Source organism: Octodon degus, unplaced genomic scaffold (genome assembly GCF_000260255.1).
Source record: "Octodon degus isolate 3935 unplaced genomic scaffold, OctDeg1.0 scaffold00197, whole genome shotgun sequence".
In the NCBI taxonomy this organism is placed as follows: domain Eukaryota; kingdom Metazoa; phylum Chordata; class Mammalia; order Rodentia; family Octodontidae; genus Octodon; species Octodon degus.
Window position 1 is genome coordinate 3179468 of NW_004524773.1, and position 22849 is coordinate 3202316.

Here is a 22849-nt window from a genome sequence, read left to right on the forward strand (position 1 = left end):
CCACGCCCCATCACTTGACCAGTGCGGGACGGAGGGGCAGGGCTGGGGAAATGAAGGTCTTCCCTGTCTGCCTCTTGGTTCCCACCACCGCTGTTGTGGGCCAGGGTCTGAGTGTCTGACTGCATGTACCAGTAGGGGGCGCTGTTGCCTTTCGAATACTTCACTTGTCAACCCATCCAGTTCTTTCACTCGAAGCAGGGTAAGAGAAGGAGGGATAAAGACATGTCGCTGTTCTTCCTTGTCTGGAAAAAAGTATAGGTGGATGGCTTGATGGTATAGTAAATAGCTCATGCAGCTTTTATTTAATTAGGAAGTCACTTCTTCAGAATACATAAAAGGTAGATTTTATTTTTTTATTTTTTGTGGAACCGGGGATTGAACTCACACACTTGCGCTTGCCAGGGAAGAGCTTATTCCATTGAGCCATCTCCCCGGCCCAAAAGGTAGATTTTAAACTATTCCTATGTTAGCCTGACATTTGGTGCCAGGTCTACAGTTCTGTAACATAAGCTGCTGTGTTTGACACCAGCTGATTTGCAGCCACTCTTCTGCAGCGGGCATCTTCGATACTACCTCATCTATCTATGCGGCTTAGAACATGTGAAGGAAGCACCATCTTCATTTAAGAATATTATTGCTGGGAGCCGGCATGATGGTGCACGCCTGTGATCCCAGCGCTCAGGAGGCTGAGGCAGGAGGATCACTGCACGCTCGAAGTCAGCCTGAGCTACACAGCAGAGTTCAAAGCCAGCCTTAACAACAGTGTGAGATCTTGTCTCAGCAAACAAAAGAAAAACCAAAGTAAGGCAGAGAATATTGTTCTCATCTCAGTTTCCTTATTTGTAAGATAGACTTCATATCTCTCTACCGCTTCGTGGGCTTGTTGTGACAATCAAGAGCAACACTGTGTTGGCTGGAAAAGGTATCAGTCATTGTAGCTAGGACAACAGTTGAAATATTTAGCTATGTGCAAAGTCAGAACTTTGGGGCTGGGGGAGTCGCTTAGTGGCACAAGCACCTGCCTAGCAAACACAAGGTCCTGAGTTCGATTTCCAGTACCCCCCCAAAATAAAAAACTTTGGGCTTTTTTAATCTTGTAAATTACACTTTTATATATAATCTTCCATATTTGAACTAATCTTTGATATTTTATTTTATTTTATTTTTGTTTTTGCGGAACCGGGGATTGAACTCAGACCCTTGTGCTTGCCAGGGAAGCGCTTATTCCACTGAGCCATCTCCCTGGCCCCCAATCTTTGATATTTTATAGCCAATAATTTCGGGAAAAAGTTTTTGTACGGATGGCCTAGTCTTGCGTTTGACATGGCTGAGAGGGATTAAAAACAGCCTTATTTTTAAAAAGTGGGTGACTGAGATGGCATACCGCCCAGTTGTCCTTCAAAAGAAAATAACAATGTCAGATCCTGCTGCGTTGGTGCCTGAGTTGAAAGCGTTCAGAGTCCAGCCGCCTTCCATCCCCAGGGTCAGGGTCGATTTCTTGTGACAGACTGATTGTATAGACTGTGAACTCATTCATTTAATGATTCAACAAAATTGACAGAACGCCAGCTGCCAGGTGTGATGCTGAGGGCGGTGACCAAAATACCCAGTCCCGTCTTCAGGGTCGGGGACAAAGTGCACAGTCTCCTGCTGAGATTGTGCGACACGGCTGTGCAGCGGCTCCTGCAGAGGTGTGCGCATGCGTGAGGGAAAACCCGAGCGGCTTGGCGTCCGCCTGACGCAGCGCGCGGTTCTCTGCAAGCTGCAAGCGCCTTTCGCTACCTGTAGCAAGGCTTACGGTATTTCTTGCTTTCTTTTTTTTTTTTTTTTTCGGTACTGGGGATTGAACTCAGGACCCTGCGCTTGCCCGGCAAGCGCTTATTCTACTGAGCTATCGCCCCAGCCCACTCCCTGTATTTCTTTTTTGTTTTTCCTTTATGAAAAATATTTATTCAATAAATTAAAATTATAAAAATTCATCATTTTGGCTTATCGTCTTAGAAAACAAAAGAAATATACTTCTGTTCTTCAAATAGAATAAAATGATAGTTTACCTCTGCCCAACTACTTTATAAAGGACAGTAACGATCCTTTTAATTTTTAAACCCATTAGTTTCATGAACATTTCAAAAAATTATTTTGGTGACTGTCTCTCAACCAAAAGCCTCTCCGTTTGTATTGAAGTTTCAAATACCATCAGTAAGGTGACTAGTACAAATAAGTGGTCTCCACTGTTTTGGTAAAGGCCTTTGGACTGCGCTTGGTAGTGAGCAGGCTGCTGGTGTATCTTGGGAGAGTCAAAGGCGCTGGGAAGGGGAAAAGGAGCTCACTTCCCATTCCTGTGTGCATTCAACAAGCAGGAAACAGCAAAGTTATCCATTAGCTTGTGCTCAGCTGAGCTTTCTGCCAGCGGAAGATCCCTTCAACAAGCTGTGAAGGTTTGGAAAGTTTGAACCTAGGGAAGGACTTGGGTTTCCCTGCTGAGAGCTCCCGCTGACTGGGCTCCCGTTACCTTTCAGAATCCCAGGGCACTTCCCATTGTCCATGTAATTAGCTTTCCACAGTCTGACACAACCATCGTCTCCTGAAGATCCTAACACTGTTCCTGTTATGTTCCAACTCACTCGCCAGACCTGGGAGTTGTGGTTATCAAATTGAGCCACAATATGGATTTCAAATTTTGTTGGCCCATCTGAGGAAGTAAGTTCTTTCCTCATGGGCTTTAATGTGAAAGTTCTCACATCTTTGGTTGCAACTGCCAATGTCTGGAAAGACCGTCCCAAGTTTGGCGCAAAAGCAATGTCATGAACTGGGTCAGTGACTGTCAGGAGAGTCTCAGCTTTTGCATATTTCCTCGTGTTTTCATTGTATTCAAAAATCTGGACCTTGGCCATAGCGTTTGGGCTACTGTCATCACTTCCAACAGCGATCATGAGTGCATGAGCACGAGGGGTTGAAGGGTTCCAAGAAATGCAGCTGCAGCTTAGTTTACAAGAGATCTCATGCTGTCGGGACCACTGACTGAGGTGCATGATGTCGGGTGCCTCGTAGATTCTGACTATCCCGTCCGCTGAGCAGGTGGCCAACATGAGGCCCATGTGCTTGGGAGCAAACTTCACATCAGTAACAGATGTTCTGCTATCCACCAGCGTTGTCCTCTTCACCCAGTGACTCTGTCCTCGCAGCTTATCATTTGATTCTCCAACAATTTCTTCCCACACAGCAGCTGTTCGTTCAAAAGAACAGGAAGCCAAGACCTGGCCAAATTCTGGGTGGGCCCACATCACTCGCCACACAGATCCACCATGAGTCTTCCAGCTACAATGCCAATCTCCACTTTCGCTTTTATCCCAGACCTGAGTGAAGGAATGAAAAACTGTCTTCAGGCGTTATTTCAGAGTTTCCCAGAACACAAACAATGCGCCCTGCAGACTTCCTCCTCAAGAAAGCCGAGGTCTGCCCTGGACCCTTCTGAGGTCTCCCCCATCCTCACAGGCGGGTCAGATGTCTCAGGCCCTTCACACTCTGGTCGCTGGAGCAGGTGGCCATGCGCCGCCCTAGGAAGTTGAAGGAGACATCGTGGATGAGATCCTTACGGTCCACCGCGACGCTGCATGCCACGAACATGGCTGTGCAGAGCCCTTCGCTGCCCGACGCCAGCTGGGTCGTGCCGCGTGGCGATTCTCTCCGTGTGTTTCTGATGGCATGTGGCGCTGCTTTGGCTTGAGCTGTCCTGTCACATCGTGTGCTGTAGGGAAGATCTAGAAGACCGAGTTCCTTGGGGCTCCTCTCAGGACCGGGGCCCCCTTCCTTAGCATCTGGTTGGCTTATTCACAATTCATGCATCTTTTGCGCCTCATAAGTACCCACACGTCTCTTTTCTCTGGTGTTAGGAAACAAAGTACCCTGTTTGGGACTTTTATTAAGTATCTATATATTATTTTAATAAAAGTATTTGGCCTACTTAGTCTTGGCCTGATCTCACCATCCTTATTTCTTTTACTTCTTATATTGTGATGTTATGTTTGTTTCCACGAGCTGCCTCACTCCTGTCTTGTGACAGAGCAGGATAAAGTAGCAGTGCCTGGGGCGTGAGGTCACTGGCCTTCACAGCCTAGGCAGGTGAGGCTCTTTCGGGTTGGATTTCAGTGCATGTGTGAATTATAATTTTTTTTAACTATGGTGCCTTAGAAATCTCTGGATATTTCGGCTGAGCCAATATGAGTGTTACTTCAAAGTTCATATGATACTATAAGTAATAAATTGGTGGGCTAACCCCAGTGGGGGCTAAGTTGGTGCCTAGGAAGTCACGTGGACAGCTGGTTTGAAAAGGATCCAGGAGCTTTCATCAGTCAGAAAAACAAATGAAAGAACCTGGTAAAGCAATGAGGAGGAGTGTCCTTTGCACGATTCCAGTTTCAAGCTGGTAGACCAAGCATATTCTTGTTTTCTCTTCTTCACATTAAAAAAAAATGTATTTACTTGCTGCAGGGTCTCACTACAAAGCTCAGACTCCTGGTGATCCTCCTGTTTCCAGGCTCCCCAGTGCTGGTGGTGTGCACCACCAGGCTGGTCACTCCTCAGAGATGCCAGGACTCTGGCCAGCTCAGCCCACCCAGGGGCCGGGCTGGTGCAGCATGTGGTGCTGGGGATAGAACTGCGGTCCCTGCACTTGCCTAAGCAGGCGTTTTAGTCTGCTGAGCTATCTCTCTAATCCCTTCTCCACATATTGCAGGCAGAAGGAAATGCATTCTTCAAAGGTAAAGGATGTCATTGCACTTTCACTGGGGATTGAACTCAGGACCTGGCGCTTGCCAAGCAGACACTTATGCTGCTGGACTGTATCCCCAGCCCTGTCATTGCACTCCTGAAGAAGCAGCTAGTGTTTCGATACTGGTGGGTAGTTCCTATGCTGGGACTATGACCCAGAGTTGGACTGGTAGCAGAGGCAGAAGGGCGTTCTTTTCTCTGTAGAGCTGGCATCTCTGAGGAGTGACCAGAGGCAGGGCAGGAATGGAGGTGGCTGGTAAAGGGGCTGTCTGCACTTTGTCAGATCTAGGCTGAAGTTAGGCACTTACTCTAACTACGTCAAGCAGTTTGTCCTGGGGAGGGAGCTAGGGCTCCGAAGAGGGATCTATATCCACCTAGAAGTGAGCAACAGCTTCTCTGCCCTTTCCCTGTCCGCTACTGTAGCAGTGTGGAGCAGGAACAACTATCTGAGGAATTCTGCACGTGTGTTCAGGGGCCCAGGCCAGGACTTCTGCTCAGGGCTGAGGCGTTGGAGAGAAACACTTACTCAGCAGCAGATGTCAGCCTTACCAGCCACCTGTAGGATCAAGGATCTGTGCAGATTTTTTGAGACAGCCACCCCCAGATTCAAGAAGATATTTTAGGGGCTGGTGAGTTAGCTCAGTGGTTTAAAGTGCCTGCATAGGCAAGCTTAGGCAGACCCAGGGGATCACAGTTCAATCCCCAGCACTGCACACTGCTCCAACCCCACTCTCAGGGTGGGCTGAGCTGGGGAAAACAACAACAACAACAACAACAACAACAACAACAACAACAAACCAAGATATTTTATCTGCAAAACAAAAGTGGGTTGTGAAAAGGAAGCAGCCAGAAAACGAAAAATTAATAAAAATTTCAAATATAGTTGCCAAAGCTAAAAGAATTCAATGTATTTTTAGTGAGGACAAGAATAAGAGTGGCAAGATCTGAGTTCATCAACATTTCCATCAGACTTCCGTAGTCATCGCATCATGGAGGAAGATAACAAACCGGAGACATCAAATAATCGATAAGATTGTGGTTTCAATCATCATGTAAACCAAACCTACCACTTACCTCCACCACCAGCCTTAGGTACGTGGCCTTTCTGGGTCACATGGTGATTAGTTTCCCAGATTTGCTCTGAATTCAAGGCAGTCGCTTAAATAAATTAGAGCCAGAGAGGGTTCAAGGAGAAAAATCTGCTGAAGACCTTTCCACACACAACTGACTCTTTTGTCATCTTGAAGCCTCTATTATCTTTGCAGTCTTTTTTTTTTTTTTTTTTCCAATAGTGGGCATTGAACTAGGGACCTTGCACTTGCCAGGTAGGCGCTTATGCTGCTGAGCTATCTCCCTGTCCCCATAGTCTTAAAAATAAATATGGATTGTGGTTGGGGTATCCTGAAAAATAAGAGCAAAAGCCTTCACTATCAAGAAATAGAAAAAAAAAATAGAGAAGACTCGGGTTGGATCCCCTCCTTGTTTCAAAAATTCAGGTAATTAATTAAAAATGTTTTTCTTCTCCAGTCCAGGGCAGAAAGAGATTTCTGCCTCTACTGCCTTCACCAAAGGGCCACACCAGTGGCGGGGTGAGCGTAAGAGATACTGTTTCCCAGGCAACCAGGGAAGTCATGGGCAGGGAATACTCCACTCTTAGCTTCCATTTCTCAGGGGCCTAACCTGACCCTGACCTCTTGAGAGATTTTAGGGGAGCTCCTGGGGAGCCCTACCCATTGTTCTCAGGAGCCAGTGACCATGGTACAGAGAGTTCTAAGGCTGAGGGGCCCCCTGGAGGCTCCGCTGTTCTAGGAAGATACTGGTGCTGCCCCTGACTCAACAGAGATGTCTACCTAGTGTGTGAGTCACACAAAAGTGTTGTGGGGCCAGGGAGATGGCCCAGTGGAATAAGTGCTTCCCTGACAAGTACAAGGGCCTGAGTTCAATCCCCAGTTCTGCCAAAAAAAATGTGTTGCGAACTCTCAACTCTTTCTCCTACTGTATAGGATGACATCTGAAGGAACCCTGACATAGTTGTTTTTTTTCCTCTCTCTAGGCTTCAGGATGCAACATAAGAAACACCCCTCAGGTCCCACATACCTTGCCATGAGGCCATATCCTTCAAAATTGGGAAGGACTTGCTTTGCCAACCTGAAAAAGAAACAACTCTACTATTGCAATGTGGTTTGGGTCTAGTAGAAGCAGAGAATGGTGACAGATGGTTATACAATGGCAGTGTAGACTGCAGTACTAGTGCTGGGGAGATAGCTTGGTGGTCTAAGCACCTGCCTGGCAAGCGCAAGGTCCTGAGTTCAATCTCTGGTAGCCCATGCCATGTTGGCCCTGGAATCCCAGGTATGGTGGCACATGCCTGTAATCCTGGTGCTGGGGAGGCTGAGACAGGAGGATCACTATGAATCTGAGCTGCATAGTAAGACCCTGTATCAAATTATTAAAAAAACAAAACAAAACTGCAGTACTATTCTGCAGTTAGATTGTTTCTTCAAAGAACATAGAAAGTAGAGTAAAATCTCTTATGTTCTGGGTTTTGTAGTTCCTTATCTCTGAAAAAGCTCATAAACTATGATACTTAGAGGGATCCTCGGAGTCGACCTGCTTGAGGGTGCTGTCCTCAGTCACCCACCTGTCTCTCTGGGAGATACGGGTCTCTCTGGGAGATACGGGTCTCTCCCACCTGTTTAGGGAACACAACCGTATGCCGTGGAATCCTCAGCCCCTTCCTTATAGGCTTCTGTTGAGCCAGCGAATCATCCTCTTCCCCTCCAGTGACTCAGAAACTACGCCTGAGGTTAGGGACCCAGATCTTCATGAGGGCTGCAGATGACATTCAAATTGTGCTCTTGCTTTTTTCCCTGCTATGGTAAGCTGTCCAATTCATCTTGGCCAGCTGGTGTCCCTAGCTGAAGAATGAAGACTCTTAAAAGAGGCTCAAAAATACACAGATAAACAATATGGGGTAGGAACAGAAAGAGAATACCTGGAGGAGACTGCTATTTTGCTGGCAGAACCAAGCTAGGACTATAGTACTAGTGGCGGGCTGGACTCCAGGCCAGGCATGGCAGCTGCTCATGTGCAGGGAATGAAAAGGGGCATCCAGTAATCTTTTAATTATGGACAGCTGAGCTGGGGCATATGGTGCAAAAAGAAAATCCAGTTGTTTTTCATAGCCAATTAGTAAAATCCTTTAGCAAGTACACAGGACCTTGGCTCATGGGTACTTCTGTTTACAAACAGCTCAGTTTGCAGACAGAAGCACTCGGCAAAACTTTGCGGTGGGTGACAAACACAACCACAGCTGTCTTGCCTGCATGAAGATGAACGTGGCCAACTTCCCCCGAACTGTGGAATGAATTAGGGTCATGAATTGAGGAACCACTGTGTAGAATTGTAGATTTATCTTTCCAGGGAAGGACAGGCATTGATGGGACATCACTTCATTGGTCAATCATCTCCAGGTATTCAGTGCAAATTATAAAAATTTCAGGTTGGCCCCCATACAGCCTAATGGCTGGATACAGAGCTTTCTGGGTTCCACATTAGGGATCTGGATGGAGGTGAAACCAGGGCCAAAATTGTTTCTGTCACAACTGCCAATGCTTTAAGCATACACACATCATCTAAAGGGAAATCCAAGGACAGTCAAGGTAAGGGTTCCCGCTTCACAAGCATGAGGACTGGGTACTGGGTGTACGATTCTACCAAGCCACCACCCAGGCCCGGCTCTGTGTCACACAGCCTGACTGCTCATGGCACTGGAAGATCAACTGTTCCCTCTTCCAAAGAGAGGCGAGGCCAGCCCAAACCCTCACCTCCCACTGAAAAAGAGGACTGAAGGGGCCTGGGACAACCTACGATATCCCTGTCCGCAGACATCTAGGAAGCCTGGGTGACCCTGGACATCACAGGTAACAAATCCAATTACTCTATGTTAACTTCCTTCTCTAAAAATCCCTCCTCTAGCTCTCTAGCCATAAGAAACCCTAGTCAGAGCTCCTTTATACCTGTTCTGGCACATCAATTCCAAGGTCAGATGTTCCAAATATGCCTTTCAAGAGCTACATGCCCACACAACAACCCAGACAGAAAGGGAATTACTAGTTAATAAACAATACAACTCCTAGAGGCAGTCTATCTTCCTGTGCAGGTTGCTGTCATTCACTGCAAGGGACTCCAAAGAGACAGGCCTGAAGTCCCTCGGGAAATGAAAGGGTTGACAGGGAGAGAAGACTTTCTAGACTGATTCCCAGTTTCTGAAGAACCAAACTTGTCCTTCCTCAAGGGACACAGTGACAAGATATAAAAACCTTACATGGGAAGCAGTCACTTAAGTTTTCAGAGAACTAAGACTCCTATGAAGTATGAAGGGCCTGGGCTCCTCTTCAAGAAGCGGGATTCCAGGCCAGGCGAGGTGGTGCACACCTGTAATCCCAGCTGAGGCAGGAGGATCATTGCTAGTTCGAGACCAGCCTGGGCTACAAGGTGAGCTCAAGGCCAGCTTGAACTGCGTAGTGAGACACTGTGTCTCACACAAAAAGGTACAATTCCAGTTCTGCCTCAAGTGCAGACAAGTGAAGTCACCAGAAATAGGCGCTGGCAGTCCATCTGACATCCCTTGCTGCCACCATGGCTCCCAACCAGTTCATCAAGTTCTTTTTCATTAAACAGCCCACTCAGCAGTTCTCCATACACAGTATAGAAATTAGCTCCCTTTTCCTTAGCCCCTGACAGGCTGGTCTCAGCTCAGCCAGTGAGTTCAGAGATAATGGGGCCAAGCAAACAGTGATGGGAACTTGTGAGACAATGAACAAAAATAAACCCTTTCTCTTTGTAAGTAGACGATCTCAGGCATTTAGTGACAGTTACAGAAAGCTGACATGACCAGGAAGTCACGTAGAGTCACTTCTGCAATACAACAGTGGCCATAGAGGTCATTTCAGTTTTATTGTGTAGGAGAGTTTTCCACCATGGGTAAGGACCAGAAAGTAGAGATCCCTGGGCCACCTTGGAGGTCAGTTACTCCAATACATAAGAGATTTATTATAAGAATTTGAGAGGGCTGGTGAGATAGTTCAGTGGACTAAGTGCCTGCTTAGGCAAGCTCAGGGACCTGGGTTCTATCCCTGTCATCACATGCCATGCTGGCTCTGCCTGTGGGTGTGCTGAGCACACACTTGTAATCCCAGGGCTGGGAGGCTGAAAACAGGACGATCACTACGAGACCAAGCTGCATAGTGAGACCCTATACCAAATACATTTTTTTTTTTTTTTTTTGAGCTCATGCAATTGTGAGAGCTGGCTACATGGTCTGTTCAAGGCTGTCATTTCTGTGTTCAGTGCTGGACAATGAGGGCTGGCAGGCTTTCCTGGATAGTTTCTGGGGAAGAAAGAAGGACGTGGAGTGAAAAGCTAGGACAGATTAGGATCTGTGAGTCTGAGAACCCAGAGGACGAATTGGAACCCGCATGGCTGCTTACCATCTTCACTCTGCACAGATAGGAAGTCTTTCAGGAGAGGTCAGCCGAGGTCAGAGTACTGTGGTTTGTTGCCATAAAAACCTCAAGTGGACATTTAAACTCTCCACATGGTGGTGTGGAGAGGGTATGAAGGGATTAATGTAGCTCCCGCAAGAGTGGGTTAGTCATCACAAGAGCAGGCTGGTGTGGAGCAGGCCTGGACTCTCCTTTCATACTTGCGCCATGCAGATTCTGCCCACCTCCCCTCTCCACATTCTGCCATGTGTTGAAGCCACACAAGGTTCCTAGCAAAGGCCAAGAAGATGCCAGTGCCTTCCCAGCCTCCAGAGCCGGGAGAAAAACCAAACCCGTTTTCTTTATAAACCATAGCAACAAAACAGACCAGAGTAGAGAAGCATGTGGTCCAGGAGCTGGCGGGACTGAAGCAGAAGGTCCAGCTGAAACTGGTGTAGTTGTGGACCTAGCCTACCCTCACAGAAGAGGAATTTAAAGAAGGTGCCCTAGCTTGCTGGAATCTCCTAACTACATGAAGACAATGGCTTCCTGTTCGCTCCCACCCTCTTTTGCCTCTTTGCCTTGCCTACTGAGAACTGTGTAGACAGGGGAATGCTGGGAACCTCGTGCCTGTTCAGCTAACCTGACAGGATACAAATTCACCAAAGTGTTTCTTTTCTCTCTCTCTCTTTTTTTTTTTGTCTACAGAAAAATTTAAACTTCACAAATGCAGAGAGTACAACAGAACCCCCTGGAACAGCCACCCAGCCCCTCTAGTTTTCTGATTAATTTGTGATTAACTTTAAATATCATTTTATTAGTAGATTCTGAGGAATAAAAACACTGTCTTGGGGCTGGAGAGATGGCTCAGTGGAATAAGTGCTTCCCTGGCAAGCACAAGGGCCTGAGTTCAATCCCCAGTTCCGCAAAATTAAAAAATAAATAAATAAATAAATAAATAAAACACTGTCCTTATGTGTTTAAAAACTATAACCATAATATCTTCGTCAGACCTAAAAAATGAACAATATAATTAATATACTAACAATTATACTATAATTAATATGTTAACAATGCTTAATGCATATATTATATTAATATATATTATATTAATATACATATAATAAATATATTATATTATATATATTATGTGTATTAAGCATTGTTAATATATTAATCATCTGATCAGTGTTCTGACTTCTGGTCTCCTAAACATTTGTTTTTTTTTTCAGAACCGGGGATTGAACTCAGGTCCTTGATCTTGCCAGGCAAGTGCTTATTCCACTGAGCTATCTCCCCGGCCCCCTCCTAAACATTTTTATGCAGTTTATTCATCTTGTAAAAAAAAACCCAAAGTATAAATAGTGTTTCTTTCTGTCCTCTGACTACTTCCCTGTTGAGCTGTATCTTCAAAACCTGGGAGTTCCTTAAGCCACAATCTTGAAGTAAAAGTACTTAATCTTCTATACTCAGGCAGCCTGGTTATTTCCTGGGTAATGAAGAGAAATGGTTACCAGAAAGGAGTATCAATTATAATACAGTCCTACAACTAGACTTATTCTATAAAAAACAAGACTAATGGTCTAAAATGCCCTGAGGGTAGGTGTTTCTTTGTTCTATGAGATGATCCTGACTTTTGCTATATAGCCTCAGCCCCAGGAGATCCTCCTGCTCCCAAGAGGAATCTCCTGAGGAGCCCTCCTGCCTCAATACAAGTGCAGGAATGACGACCACTCACTCTCAAGTACAGAGGAGAGACCAAAAGAGACCCAAGGTGGGTCAAGTTCCCTTCTCTCTACAAAACCTCTGACAGATCAACACAAATTTAGAAAAATTTTCAGAGGACCCTGTTGCAGTCAGAGTTTGCAAGGGAATAGATTTACTATAGGCCACATAATCTATAGGATTATTTTATAATGTTTACCCAAAAAGTCAAATGCAGAAGAGTGCAAGAGACCTGTTCAAGCACCAGAGACCCAGGGAATCTGACTGAGGGCCTGGATCCCATGGCAGTGTCCTGCATGAATTCAGCTAAAGACCTAGAGCCCATGGCAGTGTTCTCCATGATCCAGTTGGAGGCCTTGAGCCCACAACAATGCCTCATGGAAATCTGTATCAAGGATCAGCACTGGGGAGGCCCAAAGGTCAGTGGTGGAAGCTAGACAGTCTACACCCGTGGGATCGATCTGTGCCAGCCGGCTGAGAGATGTGCACGGCAGCCAGGAAGTGATGCTCAAGGTAAGGACCAGAGCTCCCCTGAAGAGAACCAGAGCCACCCTCAGAGGCAGCAAGGACCTGAGCTCTTCCAATTATGAGAACAGCTGAGTTTACATCAGGAAAACCGGCATGACACGTTTCTCCAAGAAAGTCAACTGCACACCCTCTCCCCCTCCAGTTCTCTTTTTCTGCTGTTAGCAACAGTCCCCAGGTGTGCCCTCTAAACCCGGAATCACATGGATTCAATTCAGCTGGGTGTTATAAATCTGCCGTTAGTTAATCCACCACAGACCCTGATTGATATCTACAGATACCCAAAGAGCTAGCTCAAAACCTTGCTCCTTCATGGAGACAGGTGATGCTCCGCTTACATCATGCCCTCTCCTGAGAGGGGACAGAGACCACGGTTTAGACAAGACGGGAAGAGAAGTGTGGACCGACCCCTCTCAGAGCTGATATGCAGCAGTTCTCATGGGTTCCCTTGAGATTTGGACAGCGTAAAAGGACACAGATGCCGTGAAGAGCATTACCCTGACCTGTGTCCTCTGGGGTACACTTTTGAGGGTACATTCTAGAGATACAGAATGATAACATTCATCATAGAGAATCTGTACCTGTACATGATCTATCTTGCTTTCTTTCCCTTCTCCCTTCAACCTCTTTTCTCCTTATTTAGAAAGTTGTATTTTCATTTTTTCCTTCTATTCTCTTATTTTCTTGTCTCTTCTTTCCATTTCCTGTCCTCCCCCCCCTCTCTCTCTCTCTTCCCCCCCCACCACCTCTGTCTCTCAGACAGGGTCTCACTATGCAGTTCAGGCTGACCTTGAACTCACTTTGTATATCAGTGTGGGTTGGAAGTCATTTTGTTTTAGTGCTTCAACTACTTCACTCCAAGCTCTCCTTGACTTGAGGTTTTGTGTTGAGAAGTCAGCTGTGAGTCCAGTGAGCTTTCCTTTTATCCTTGTATTGAAAATTTCTGGAATCTTGATTGTAATATGCTTTGCTGTAGCTATTCGAGATCAGGTCTGATTTGAGTTCTGTAAGTCTTGCTTACAGGTATGTCAAATTCTTTTTTCCATCTTGGGAAGTTTTCTGCCATTACTTCTGCAAACAGGATTTTTATATTATTTGTGATATCTCCTGCTTTTTCATTGACTCTGACCAATCTTAAGTTATTCTTCTTTGCATCATTTAGCAGCTGTTGGATTGATGTTTTATGGTCTTGCTACTTTTAAGACTGTTTTCATGATCGCTATGTACAATCCTATCTTCTATAGCTGATGTTTTGTCCTCACATTGGTTTATTCTGCTGACACACTTTCAATAGAATTTTTGGTCTCCTGGGTATCTGTTTGAATCTGTTTCAAGGATTCCATTTCTTTTCCATGTTTAGCATTCATGATTTCCATCATTTTTCTAAGCTTCCCTATTTTTAAAAATCTGATTCTTCTCTAGAGTCATCAACCATGTCTTTCACTAAAGTCGCCATTTTTTAGTTATCTGAGAAATTATTTTCAGTGTGATCTTTTCTAGCATCTCACTCATCTACTCTCTTGTAATGTAACCACTTCAGAGAGTACAGGTGGGTGACTTTCAAATTATTCCAATGCAATGCTCCCTGGCTTTGCCATTGGCTGTAGAAATCTGGCATTGCATCTTGCTTAAGTGTCTTCTCATTTTGTTTATTTGTTTCTTAAGTTCAATTCCTGGGTTGATGCTTGTAAATTTCCTGCAGAGAGTAGCTTCATTTTTTTTTTTTAACAGAATGTGGTTTCATGTTTTTTTTTAATTTTTATTTATTTATTTATGTGTGTGTGTGTGTGTGTGTGTGTGTGTGTGTGGCCAGCTCAGCCCACCAGGGGGCGGGGCTGGCTGGCATGTGGTGCTGGGGGATTGAACCGTGGTCCCTGTGCTTTGTTCAGCTTAGCTTGTTCTAAGTAGGTGCTTTAGACCACTGAGCCATCTCACCAGCCCTAGCTTCATTGTTATTATTTAGAAATCTTAGGTGATGGCTGCTCCTCAGAGGAGTCATCCAGGTGTCACTGACTTTCAGGTTTTGAGTCAGTTGAAAGATCCTACCTCTTCAATTTATTGTGGATGAGACATTGCTGCCTATTTGACTTAACCCCTAGTTCTTTGGCACTGGCCAATAACATTAGTTATGACCCTTAGGCAATCTCAGTCTTGGCATACCAGGAAGAACAACTGATTAGAAGAATTACGTCACCCTGGCTAAAGCAGTAAACCATCAATAACAATAGTATCAGACACAGTCTAGAAAATGACAAACTGTCATTCATATTAATTTGCCACTTTTAGCCATATGAACTATATTTGTGGTTATATAACAAAATGTAAAACAAACTAGAAAACTGTGTACAGCAAATATGCCCTCAATATGGCAATTTTACCATGAGGGGAAAAATTTAAAAAGAGTTTTGGGGAAAATAGAGAAATAGAAGAAGAGGAAGAGATTGGAAGCAAGACTGATGGCAAAGGAAGATACCTGAACTTCATGAAACTAGGGAAGAAGACAGGAGAGAAAGAGAGAAGGAAAAAATAAAAACAAGAAAAGAACAGAACAACATTAACAAGAAAACTAGAAACAATGCTCATGCATATAATAGCAAGGATAATCAAGAAAATAGAAAACAATACAACATTAAAAAATAAGAAAAGAAAGAGAGAAAGAAAATACATGGCCATTGTAGGGTTTTTCTCTGCTGTCACTGGTAGACACAGTGAGCAGGCAGAGTCCAGATCTGTGTTGGTTAATTCCAGCAAGCCAGCCCTAGATTTATGGTGGAGTAGTGGATGGTCTCAGAAAGCCTGCACCTTTAGTTCCACTGAAGTTCAGGCTGGTTTTTGGCTGTGAGGCCGGTACCTGATTTGTTCAGCCTACAACACTCCATGTACCTCCTGCTAGCTTGAACTCAGCTCCTTGCCAGTTTGAATTCAGTTCTGCCTCGCTCTGACCCTGGGAGCTGCTGTATGTAGTGAGTCCACGGTTGCTCCAAGCTCGTTATCCTCTCTCTCAGACTATTGGCCGGAAGCCCTCTCTTGAAAGACATCTGAACCCAAATAACTCACCAGACATGGAAGTACGCTGCACGGACTTCTCTGTTCCTCTGGTGTGTTTCTCTGTGGAGCCCTCTGGCATGACCAGTAGTCACTGTACATCTGCAGCTTTGAGCTTCTCCTCCTATGCGGTGAATCAGACTCAGAGAGAAAGTGCTGCTTTCCACCTCCTCCTTCTGATTTCTCCTCACTCTCCCCATCGGCTTCACTTCTCACTTAAGATCCTTGCAGGGTCCAGAAACCCACTTTCATCCTTCTTTTTCTCACTTTGCTAAAGTCCAGTAGCTGGATATCAAATCTCAGAGACTCTGTTTCTCTGCTGTCCACCACTCCACAATCTTCCCAGAAGTCCCAGGGTGTAATTACTTTCTCTTTTACTTGGCCCAAGCTTGCTCTGAAGAGCTAAGTTCTTCCTCACTTTTTATAATGTGAAAAATATTTTTTAAAAATTTATTTAGTACAGGGTCTACAGGGTCTCACTACACAGATCAGACTTGTAGTGATCCTGTTTTTCAGTCTCTCAAACTCTGGGATTATAAGCATGCACCACCATGCCCAGTCTCAGTTCCATCCCAGTGTGTCCCTGGGGTAGGGCTGGCATAGTACACAGGGGATTGAACCCCCAGCCTCCGTGTCTGCCTAAGCAGGCACTTTAATCTGTTGAGCTATCTAGTTGGCTCCATTTTATTTAAATTTTTGAAAAATTGAAACTTAATGACTACTTCAGTATACTGCCTTTCATGTATAAGGAAGAACAATACTTTAGAACTCATGCAGGGCTACATTTTCAGTACTCTGTAGACAATTTAGAAGTGAAGCTTAGTTTTAAAATATAAATACTGGGGGCTTTGGTCCAACATTTTGTTTTGGCAGTTCTGTAACTTTATTTCCAAGTTAGTTCTCATCCACATTTACTGTCTGGAGATTTTTGAACGTGGTAACAGGTACGTAGGTTACCAAGGTATACAGCTTGTTTGGTGAATCTTCATCCTCATTCCGTTTCCTGGACAACCGTACCCAGATACGATATGGAACATTCTTTATTCCTTTGGCCCAGACAGCTTTGTTGAGCCTGGTGTCAACGCGCACATCTGGAGTCCCCATTTCCTTCATGGCAAACTTCTGGATCTCCTTAAGTGCCCAAGGGGCGCGCTTCTTGAAGCCCACTCCGTGGATGTGTTTGTGAATGTTGATTGTGTACTCTTGGGTCACCACCTCGTTGATGGCAGAACGGCCCTTCTTCTCACCACCCTTCTTTGTGGGAGCCATTCTGCTGGGCCCAAGTTGGAAAGGAAGAGCATGGTGGATTGTGGTCCAACATTTTAATATAAAAATTTGAAGATGTACAAATATGTGCAAGTGTTGACACCACTCTTTTAAATAAATTTTGTTATGGCTTTTTGCTCATTTTTTGTTTGTTTGTTTGAGATGAGAAGAACCTGGGATCCAACTCCAGAAGGAGATACACACACTACAAACCTGGTAACATTTGGTAGGTCGCTTTTAGAAGGAGATACCTGGTAACATCCCCTTAAGAGAAAAAAGTAGCCTTGGGGGAGACAGAAAGCTTTGGAGATAAACGACATCTCATGGCAAATGAGGTTGAACATGATACACAAATGGGAGCTGCATCGACTCCCCATGCAGAGCCTCAATGGAAAACTTAAATGATCCCACTGGGTGGGAGACTCTGGAGACACAAACATTTCTTAGCTTACATACCTGAAGGTCTCTGAAGGATCCAAGTCAAACCCCCAAATTACATTAAACTGTTTCTGGTGACTCAAGGGGATGATTAAACCACCTCTATTTTTCTAGAATGACTTAGAGAGGGTCTCACCAAACGCCCCTCCCCCCCATTGCCTAAATCATTAGAGGGGCAGCTTATACTAAAGGATAGGTTTATCACCTCATCAGCTCCAACATCAGGAGAAAACTACAGAAGCTGGCCCTGGGGCCAGAGCATATCCTAGACAACCTACAAAAAGTAACTATTGTGGTCTTTTATAATCTGGATCAAGGAAAGGGGAAAGATTGAGACCTAGAAAGATGAAATTATTATTGACCTCCCTATAAGTTCACTCATCTGAGGGCTGTCAAGGGCCTTTCACATATAGACACCATAAGTCCAAGAATCCTGGACACTTCAAAACAGAGTACAATCAGCATCTACCTGGGTTTGTACCAATTGCCAAAGAGACCATTAGGGCTTGTTTGTTCCCAGAGACAAAAGTCTCAGGGGTTTAACAGCACTGAAATAATTTTCAAACAGGCCTGAGAGGGCTTAGAATCCTTGCCTTGTGGTTCAAAGGACCCAAACTATCACCTTCCAGGAGCTGAGTGTAACCCTAATGATAGAAGGTCAAACAATGACTTCCTTCTTAACACTGATGCTGTTCTGTCAGTTCTTTGTCAGTTCTTTAGCTATTCCTTCTGGTTATGCCAGAGTGCCCCAACACATGGTGGGGATGAGATCTGGCTCAGGTGGGTACCACTATCCTGATAGTCCCAGGAGGGACTCTTCTCCTGCCACTAGAAGAGACTGAGAATAACCCTGAAATATGGGCCTCAGCAGGAAAAGCTGTCTGGGCTTTAACTGCTCAGCAGGTACAAATCCATCTTAAGGACTCACTGTCATTCCTACATCAGAGATAATGTCTCTCAAGGCCAGAAGTCAGAGAAGGGCCTTTATGCCATCAAAAATTTAACTCCCAAGGCCTCCTGACTCTCTACAATTGTCCTTACAATTACCTGACCCTGGAGAAAAGGTTAGTAGAGAGAGTGGAGGCTAGTACAAGACTTGCATCCAACTTATGAATGAGAAGTACAAGACGGTACAGTGGACCCATCTCATATTTCTTCTATAAATTTGTATTTTAATATTATAATATCTGGCTGTATGTCTCAGTAGCTCTCCCTGAGGGATACAGGAACAAATCCACGTGTTTACTCACTTGGTATGGTGAAGAGCAAGGAGTGAAAAAGTGGCAAGGTGAGACTTGTATTCACTTTATGCTCTGGCTGTTGCTTATGTTTTCTTGAGCATCACAGGGGGTCCAGTAGACCCACATCATTCCAGGATTTGTTTAATAAAGTTTTCTTTCTATTCATTTCTGGTAGAAGTAGCTCAGTTCAGTACAGTGGTACATGGAAAACCAGATTTTCAAGTTTTGGAGGAGGCCAGAAATGAATCATCAGATTACTCATGCATGAATGATGAAGACAATCCATTATGGTAAAATATACATTTTCATAGCAGAACAGTAGTGTGGGTGGATGACGATGATGAATTTGATGTTGGCTATGAGAGCTAAAATTCCTGTGACAGTGAAATGAAACAATAATCTACTGATACAGACATGGGGAATGCAGACCTTCTTGATTCAGATGATGTGAGTCACATTTGACTAGCAGAAATGTTGCGAAATGGCCACACGACCAAATGGAACCATCTAATGTAAGAACTATATCTGAGAATATAGTGAAGGTCTTGGCAGGGCTAAACCGTTTGGGACAGAATGCCAGCACTGCCATTAAATGTAGGGAATTGTAACAGAGGAAATGCTACAAGATGCTGTGGAATACGCAGAGGCTGAAATGCTCCTAAAACCTCCTCTATGCACCAAAATATTGTTATAATGTATAAAAGCCTCAGTGTTAGCCCAACCTTTGTTAAATCATACAGAGCGGGATCCTACAAACATTGTTAGAAGAAAAAGGATGTCTAAGGAGGCGACAGAAAGTATAGAGATGACTGAGCTGGAGGGTAAATAAGAGGGCACAGAGTTGTTAAAATTCTTAAGATAAAATAAAATACAGAAGAAAATATTGATGATAAGTAAAAGGTTTTTATTTATTATAATTCTTGTTACAAGACATCTCTGTAAACCGACCCATAGAAGTTTTGACTAGTCTTATATAATTCAACTTGGCCAAATATATCTAAATGCACTCTGGTTTCATAAATAAAATATTTGATGTCTGTCTGTATGTCTGTAACTAGTTGTCTTGTAACTAGTTACCATAATTATAATTGTTTTGTTTAAGCTCAATAATTTTTTTCTTTGTCTTTAAAAAATATTTGCATATAACTTAATTTGGCTTATAAATGTCATGAAAATTAAGGACATGCTTCCACCCAGCTTTCTGGTCAACCAATATGATATGATGTCAAGACTGGTTTTACAAATGCAATATATATATATCTGTGTAAGATCAATACTCAGGAATCTTTCACTGGGCAAAAATAATGTTAATTATTATTACCTTGTTGTCATAGGTCATGAAAATTTGTTAAGACAGTTATATAGGAACTTATTACACTTAGGAAGATTGCTTGACAGGACTCCCTTTAGTGAATAAAGCAGTAGCTGTCTGGAAATATTTTCTTCTAGTCTTTGTTCACTAAGTGAGCAAGGATTCCGTTGCCCTATGGGAGACACATCCTAGTAACGCTGCTAAGCATGTTATTGTGATATGTTTATATTGATCATTGTCAAAAGCTTAAATTTTCTATGGGTAAAATGATAAGATTACAATAAAAGATGTTCTTAGTACAAAACTAAATTAAGAAACAAAGGTTTTCATATAGCTATGACATTCATTATTTCGAATCTCATGGTATATTAAATGTATTCATGCCTTCCAGGTAGACAGGTCTTCTAAAATGTAAAGCTAACTTTGTGTATGGTGATAACCTTTTTTCTAGATTCAGATATCTACCTTTCTCACATCTACCAGCTACTCATTGTTTTTTTTTTTTTTTTTTTTTTGCAGAACTGGGGGTTGAACTCAGGCCCTTGCGCTTGCCAGGGAAGCACTTATTCCACTGAGCCATCTCCCTGGCCCCTCTACCAGCTACCTGTGATAAGAGGTATATGCCAAACCAATGTGAGATCACTAAATGTTTTTTTTGAAAAATATGTGTTATGTTACATATGTCACCGTTCTATACTAAGATGGGCATAAATGTGTTACAAAACTAATTTCATCATGATTGTCATGCCAAAATAGTAAGTGTGACTTTTGATAATCAAGTTTTCATTATAAAACTATATAATTGTTGTTTTTTAACATTCTGTAGGGATTCAACTACTAAAATAACCATCATTGGTAAGAAATAACAGACAACGCCTCAATGCTATCCAAACTCAAGCCATGCTATTTCAACTTGTGCAATTATAGAAACAAAAAGGGGAAACTGTTTGGGACCAGGGGATATGAAATACTATTTTACTATGCTGGGGCCCAGCCTGCCTGCCTGGCATTCTGTGACTCCAAGGCTGGGGTGACGTGCATGTTGAAGGCTCAGGCTTCCTGGCTGCATACAGGAAGTTTGTAACTGCAGCATTCTTAGGGCGAGATGACATCTGTTGAGGACAATCTGAAGAATGCAGGCATACTGATATGGAGAAAGACATGTTCTCCAGTAAATTGTTCTTCATTTATGGCAGCTGATATCCCATGAAAAGCACACTATCTGTTCTGCTGGAGGCAGATCAGAACCCTGGATACTTGAGAGGGGAACAGTGGGGAATAAAGAAAGACAACAGACAAAATTTAAGGTACGAAGGGGACTGAGAAGATCTTGTCTCTAGTGGCCTGGCACACCAACCTCATGGTTGACCTGCTTCTATTAGCAAGCAAGAAGCACACAGGGAAAGGGATGGTACACTTTTCCTGGAACAGTGACTGCAGTAATAAGGGGATAGTAAAATAGGGGACAAAGTTAAGGACCTTCCCCAGACCAGGATACCTGCTGTCTTGGCATTACCCCCAGCAGATGTTAGCTTGCCTCAGGAGCACTGAGGTTAGCTTTCTCTCCACAAGCAGGAGGCATGGGCCTTCCATATACCTCTCTGTTCCTAGAACAAGATTATGCCAAGCTTGGGACTGTGAGGGTTTACACCACACAGTCAGCCCCTGCCCCAATTTATCACATAACCAGGTCCCCAACAGTCCTCCCCTTTGCTTGCTAATAAAAGCGAGTCAGAGGCTGGGGAGATAGCTTGGTGGTCTAAGTGCCTACTTGGCAAGCTTAAGACCTGGGTTCAATCTCTGGTATCACATGCCATGCTGACCCCAGAACCATGGGTGTGCTGTTCCTGCCCCAAAACCAGGTGTGGTGGTGCATGCTTGTAATCCCAGCACTGAGGAGCCTGAGACAGGAGGATCACTACCAGTCTGAACTGCATAATGAGACCCTGTACCAAATAAATAAATAAATATTAATTAATAATTAAATATTTATTAAGATAAAAATATATAAAGTGGGTCAACCAGGGAGATGGGTGAGCCTGTCCACTACAGGCATTTTCCTCCAGGTCTTCTTATACCTTGAATACTGTCTCTTGTCTTTCTTTATTCCCTACCATTCCCTGAACACCTGTCTGATCAGCCCCCAGCACCCGGTCTCAAAATAAAATTTTAAAAAAGGACTGGGGACATAACCATTTTTTAATTTTAATTTTTATTTATTATTTTATTTTATTTTATCCACTTTTTAATTTCTATCCCCACAAGTTAGATTTGTCTGTTTCTAATATTTATAGAAAAAGAAGGACACAATTATGTGTTCTTTTGGGTCTGACTTCTTTCTTTTTTTTTTCTTTTGTGGAACCAGGGATTGAACTCAGGTCTTTGCACTTGCCAGGGAAGTGCTTATTCCACTGAGCCGTCTCCCCAGCCCCTCTGGCTTCTTTCCTTCAACATAGGTAATGAAGTTCAACCATGCTCCTACATATAGTGGTACTGCTATTTCTGTATGTTGCTGTGTAGCATTCCATTTTATGGATATATCACATTAATTCATCCAATTTTATTTTTAATAAGCTTTTCGATTTGTCTGATTTGAAGCTATTATTAATAGGGTTCCTATGAGCTTTTCTTTCTCTTTTTTTGTTGCTAGAGCTTAAACCAGGCTCATGTCCTACCACTGAGCCACACATCCAGTCCCTAAACTTCTTGTTTGTTTGTTTAAACTATGAGAAAATCTAGATCCAGGTATTCCATGGTCCAGATTACCTGTGGTTGTAATCTTCAGATTCTTTTTTTTTTTTTTTTTGCAGGACCAGGGATTGAACTCAGGCCCTCGCGCTTGCCAGGAAGCGCTTATTCCACTGAGCCATCTCCCCGGCCCCTATCTTCAGATTCTTCAATAAGACTTTTTTTTTTTTTTTTATACTGGGAATTGAACTCAAGACATTGTGCTTGCCAGGCAGGGTTATGCTGTCGTCGTCTTCTTCTTCTTCTTCTTCTTCTTCTTCTTCTTCTTCTTCTTCTTCTTCTTCTTCTTCTTC

The 22849-nt window shown here is 43.7% G+C and overlaps 1 protein-coding gene and 1 pseudogene across 1 annotated transcript; both read right to left on the minus strand.

Annotated features, from left to right (window-relative positions):
- Nucleotides 1-2390: 2390 nt before the first annotated feature.
- Nucleotides 2391-3627, minus strand: LOC101569820 (nucleoporin SEH1). Its single transcript, XM_023704597.1, has 2 exons — nt 3517-3627; nt 2391-3356 (listed from the first exon to the last, which is right to left on the minus strand). The coding sequence occupies exons 1-2, from the start codon at nt 3625-3627 to the stop codon at nt 2391-2393; spliced, it is 1077 nt and encodes a 358-aa protein (XP_023560365.1).
- A 12818-nt stretch (nt 3628-16445) lies between these two features.
- On the minus strand, nt 16446-16844 carry LOC101568643 (annotated as a pseudogene).
- Nucleotides 16845-22849: the final 6005 nt, after the last annotated feature.

Coding starts and splice junctions, on each gene's coding strand:
- LOC101569820 (XM_023704597.1), bottom strand. CDS start 3,627: ATGTTCGTGGCATGCAGCGTCGCGGTGGACCGTAAGGATCTCATCCAC. Junction 3,357..3,516: donor CCAGCGACCAGAGTGTGAAG/GGCCTGAGACAT, acceptor TCCTTCACTCAG/GTCTGGGATAAAAGCGAAAG.